A 5,909-nucleotide genomic window follows, 5' to 3' on the forward strand; every position below is an offset into this window, starting at 1 on the left:
CTTTTCAAATATGGTCAAAACACATCATGTTTTGGATAAAATCTGCTAAAAATTATGAAGATGGCGGACATCGAACGAGCAGCAGCAAATTCGTGTCTAGTTTCAGTATAATTAGGTCTATTCTTTATGTAAAAATTTAAATGAGAAAAGTATTCAAAAGAAATTGTGGATTGTATTCAAACTTACAATCATTAAACTAGTATATAGTTCATTGTTTTGTACTTTTGTTGCTTTACTCTTTCTTCTGACTCAAATCTCGCAAGTTATACATCTCGTTCATTGCGAGATCTTAATTACATTTAAATGCGAATAGAATTGTTTAGAACAGATGGGATCGACAATATTTTTTATGTTTACCACTATTCCAAATAACATGGTTTCACATTAAGGTTACAATATTTGAAGGGTTATTTTACCGTGTCTTATTCTTATAAATACAATTAACTACTGTACAGTTTTTTGCATGACTGTATCACTAAGCACTTCATCAATCCGTCCAGATGTACGTTTCATAATATAATATATTATCATATGATATAAGGCCTAATTTAATGAAGTAGGTAAAGTACATTTTCTCAATTATGAACATATATTTTTGAAAATATTTTTACGGATGATACACAGCCATTTCTAGAGAATGATATTATATTTCGATCTGAGATGTCCCAGATTTCGATCTATAAAAATCAGTAAAAAATAAGTTCATGATTTGAAAGTTTTCGGTTACATGTGTAAATTATGAGTTATTAACTAGTTTTACTTTCTTATAATTCAACTCTAAGCTGGGACAGAAGATATCTTCTGTCCCAGCTCAAAGTAGAAACCAGTGGAAACTGGAAGCTGGAATATGGAACGAAACATCACCAGCGAAAGTGCACACTTTGTAATTGCATGTACATGTATGGGTAGCATTGGTGATGAATTTCATTATCTGTAAATGTACTAAGAAAAAGGCATGTAATTATATCACCAACATACCGGAAAACAAATATTTTTTTTTAATCTGTAATGAATACAGATACAAAGCATTATGATAAGTGCAAGCACTTTTGTATAATTGTTAAGGGAATTATTATAAAATTTGATAACAGATAATGTTGCAATCTGATGATGTGTGCCACAATGTGTGCCTTGTTATAAAAATTTTGTCGCATGTTTAACGCTTTTACAACAATTATTGAAGTAACGAAAGTTTTAGATCATTATGAGGGATCTCTATAACACAGCATATATTGGTAACATTATTGTTATTTTATATAAAATATATGGAATACAAAATGTCTCTCCCTCGTATGAAAATGCGAAATATGTCTAAGATGCGTGGTATATACATGCCTCTATAGTAAATATGTTATAGATCATATTATCATGTTATTCATGAAGTGAGTATTAAATAAACTTGTAAACTAGAACTACCACATGCAGGCAATTGACCAAATTAGCGATGCGGTGAAATCGTTTTGAATAAAAAAAAACTTTTAATGATCAGCAGACAGCTTTCAACAATTGTAGCGCTTTTTTCTGTGCTGGCTTCTGGCTAAATTTATGCACTTTGAAGTTAAAATCTCCTTTCTTATGATTACTTCTTCAATGTTCATATGCATTACGATGACTAAGCTAGATTTCATTTAGATATAATTGTTAAATTTTAATACTCTTAATACTCATCAGTATTTTGACTATTTTTTATTCAAAAACTATTGACAAACACTGTTTTAATTGTATCAACCGCTCAAAGTTCATTTTCATTATATTTTGTAAAATCACCTTCTAGAAACACAAAGTGCAAGTGCTAATGTTCATGTTCAAAAATCCAGATGTATGCATAAACTCTATATACCATTTTCATTTAGAGATCGTCATGTCTGCTCGCTTAGCTAAACAGGGGAGAGCATCAGATTAGTAACCCGATGGTCCTGGTCTGGTACTGCTTTGGACATGGCTAAATTTCTCAGAGATAACTTACTAACGTCTGACATTGAGTCTACTCATTGCTGAAATCATGTGGGATTAGTAGTTAGTCCTTCACTTGCGGGTAAAGTGGTAAAAAATATCTGATTAGTGATCCAGTAAAGCCGTTAAGATTTACGAAATATGTGTGTCACACAGAGAAAAAAATGTGCAGCCTGACCGGGACTCAAACCTGGGACCCCCGTTCCGCGGCTCTACCGACTGAGCTATCCGGCCGCTTACACATCTTCTCCCCTAATTAGTGAACGGTTCTGAACCGTGACATACCCCTTTGCTATATTGAAATTCGTTCTGGAATTTCACAGAGTTACAGAGCAATGTAAATGAGCTATATCCATTCACGGTCTCATGTTGGACGCCAAATGTCACAGGGTGAGAAAAATGAGCTGTCCGGCCGCTTACAATCTCTCCACTAATTAGTGAACAGTTCTGACCATGGCATGTGTAAAATTGGTGTAAAACAACACAAAAACAAATAATCTAGAATTCGTTTTCGAAATCGAATTTTTAAAACGTTTTTAAAAGTGATCTGTAATGGATATTTTGCTTTTAGAATATTCATTTTAATTCGACGCAAACATCAAAATCTGAATCAATCTTATAACCAACATATATAATGATAACTGATCGAATCATATTTGTAAATATAATCAGCAAAATCCAACATGCTTCACTTTCAGGTCATGTCGCTGGCAGACTTCTTTATGAAACTCACAACTGAAAATAAAACAAGACAAATCTGCAATGATTTGTCATGTACTATATACATTGAAAATAGTAAAAAAGATAAATAAATTACAAAGTGAAATGAAATAAAGATATATGTATGTTTAAAACATATAAATGGTGCAACATTGAAAATTTGTTTTCAAGCCTCTAAAAATGTTTTTTAAAGGTTTTCTTTATACACCAATCACCTTTATAAGAGTTTTTATAAATACATGTAAATTAAGATTCTTTGTATAGAAAAATATATAACACCCCCCCCCCTCCCCGAAAAAAGACATCCCCAACAACAACAAAACAACAACAATAACAACAACAAACAAACAAAAACGAATGCTCACTAGTTGATGTACGTCCTGTCGTCCGAACCACATACCGGTTCAATATCACTGGCACATCTGACATTGGCTATAGTGCTACATATAACCGTGAGGGGACCCTTGCTGGTAGATTTTGATGCCAGGACAGTTGTTTTTCTAACGTCCATTGTTGTTGGCCGAGTTGTAATGAAAGGCCTTGCTGTTAACGATTGGTCAATATCTACATTAGCTTAGTTTTGAATCAGTTTTCTTAAAACAACAACAACAAAAACAGCAAGTTGAAAATTGTAGAGGTTTTTGAAATATTTTGCAACACGATAATTCTGCAGGAAAAATCGTGTCTTCTATTGAAATATCGTTATTTTGTCTAAATTATATCGTGTCACCGTGTCGGAGCCCTCAAAATTCGAAGGCGAAGACACGATTAGTGAGCACATTATCGTCGCCCATGTCGCCTTCGACTTTTGAGGACGAAAACACGAAATGGCAGTAATCAGCCACCATAATTATAAATGAAAAATGTAAGAAAAAGGCGATATTTTCCTACTTTTTGATCATGATTTATGCAAGTGTCTAGAGGTTCTGCTCCAACAATGTACGAGGTATAGTCAAAAAGTTCTCGTTGTGAGTTAAATCCCTTAACATTTTAAAATATACATATATTAGAACAACTTACTGTAACCGGCTGAAGCGCAGGTACCATTAGCGACGAAATATATTACCGAGTTTCCACACACTGCTTGAGCCAGAAGACAACTTTATAAAAGAAATGGAATATACGTAAGGAGCTTTAAAATACAGGCATTTTTTATATAAAATTGCGTGCTTGTTTTATTTTTTCTCTATTTGTACAGTTTCTGATTACTAGTAACTCTATTATAGACCAGGCTGAAAATAGCATAGTTTTTTTTCCATGTTATCTAGAACAACAATAATTGTAACAAAGGCTTTCCATACCAACTCCAACGGACGGAGTTATTTTTGCCAAGCAATAGCAACTTTTTTGTTGGGATTTTTCCGGCCATAATATCGATAGTCGGCGGGAAATTCTGAATGGAAACTTGTAAACGATATGCTATCAGTTATACAAGTTACGGAATATACGGGAGAATATAGCCTGAATGAGATAAATATGTCCCCAGACGTTAACTGTGGGTTATATTTTTCATGTCAGCAAAGCTCCATTCTCCCGTATTTTCAGTCAACAACGTTTTTATGTCGGGGCAAAGTCAAACACTGTTTCAGTTTGCCATCACTTTGCCCCATACACCGTTTGTAACAAATAAATCATGAAGTTATGATAGTTCACTGATGTTAATTTGATAATACGTGTAAAAACCACATTGCATTGATTTTTAATAAGGAATTGCATTATATTATGATTTTCAAATCCTTTAAAAAGTTTTACTATTGTAACTGCAAGATACACAATATACGGTGAAATTTTTTCCCGTGTACGAAAGTAACACCTGTGTTTCATTTTGCCCCGATCTCCAGTATAAGTCAGCAGTTTCCTGGATGATGAGATGAAGTTGGTTTCCGGAGGCGACTTTAATTAAGAAGACATGTTAATATATAAACCTGTTATAGTAATCAGTCCCGTCACTGCCACACACTACACCAGGCCCATACAGTTGACATGGCGCGTGTATAACAGAGTCACAAGGCAATGGAGAAGGAAATGGGTACTGGCAATAACCAACTGTACAAAAAGAAAAAAAAAACTGCGATAACCCAAAGATCCCCATTGTTGAAATTATTTTATTTTTGCGGACACCAACGACCTGTTATAAGCTAGCTATAGATTTGTCCCCCTCACATTTAATATGACAATATAAATTAAAGGTGGGATTGTGGAAAAGACTTCAAGTGCTGATGCAGCATGTCTTCTGTTTCATGTTAATGTTCATCAAAAGTTTTAAAAATGCATTTCAATAGTAAATAATTTGTTAAGTAAACAAAAAATAAATAGAGAATTTACTCGTTTCAAACGGCACTTTGAGCCCACGTAAATTACCAAATAAAGGTCAAAATATGCAGAAACAGCCCCTATACTGCGCTAGCCACACAATATAATGGCAATATACTGCAAAATCAGTCATTCATTGCATATAACATGTAAATCATTACTTGAATCGTGAAATACAATATTTTTACTTTTCTTAAAAAATGAGTAAATTTTATCAAAGTTGATTTTCTTGATTTTTTTGTTGCTTATTTGCACGGAGGCATGCATCTATAACCTATATTCCACAGGAAACAACCATTTCCCCCACATAGTCCAATAATTGGAACTACATATAAAAATAGTTTACATAAAGATAAACTTTGTCGACAATGGATGTCGGACGATATGTAATGGTTGTTTACTAAGCTTAATTAAACCACTTTAACAGGAATTAACTAAATTTAATATGTAATACTGTATATTCTTTTCTCTTCAACTTCTTTCATAAAGAATAATACAATACATACCCACAAATAGTAATAGTTGTAGAACTAATCCAGTTGTATGACCAAACATGTTAAATGTAGAAAACACTGTACGTGTACTTGACATAATGTTGTAATTAGATTTCTTATCTTTTAAAATTACTGAAACAAATAGTATGGTTGGAAATAATCGCCATACATTCATTTTTTGAATTTGAGGAACTATTCTTCATAAATCAATTGTTCAAATTTTTTTTTATCATGATTAAGTTGATTTCTTTATTCTTATCCGCTCCTGCGTTGCATTCGTTACAACTCGGGGTTCACCGACTACTCCCGAAGAAGGGCTTTTTTAAGTCCAGTGCCGTGTTGTATCTATTGGCAATTTTGCGACCCATTCTCATGGAAAGCATCAACATTACAAAAACTAGTGGTGTTTGCAAAAGAATAAAAATAATA

The 5,909-nt window shown here is 33.2% G+C and overlaps 1 protein-coding gene across 1 annotated transcript; it reads right to left on the bottom strand.

Moving 5' to 3' along the window:
• Positions 1-2,431: 2,431 nt before the first annotated feature.
• On the bottom strand, positions 2,432-5,622 carry LOC132718981 (ovomucoid-like). Its single transcript, XM_060702707.1, has 5 exons — positions 5,493-5,622; positions 4,599-4,719; positions 3,694-3,773; positions 3,039-3,216; positions 2,432-2,688 (listed from the first exon to the last, which is right to left on the bottom strand). The coding sequence occupies exons 1-5, from the start codon at positions 5,575-5,577 to the stop codon at positions 2,622-2,624; spliced, it is 531 nt and encodes a 176-aa protein (XP_060558690.1). The 5' UTR covers positions 5,578-5,622; the 3' UTR covers positions 2,432-2,621.
• Between the last annotated feature and the right edge of the window lie 287 nt (positions 5,623-5,909).

This window comes from Ruditapes philippinarum, unplaced genomic scaffold (assembly GCF_026571515.1).
Source record: "Ruditapes philippinarum isolate M1 unplaced genomic scaffold, ASM2657151v2 ctg1578_1_1_1_1, whole genome shotgun sequence".
Taxonomy (NCBI): domain Eukaryota; kingdom Metazoa; phylum Mollusca; class Bivalvia; order Venerida; family Veneridae; genus Ruditapes; species Ruditapes philippinarum.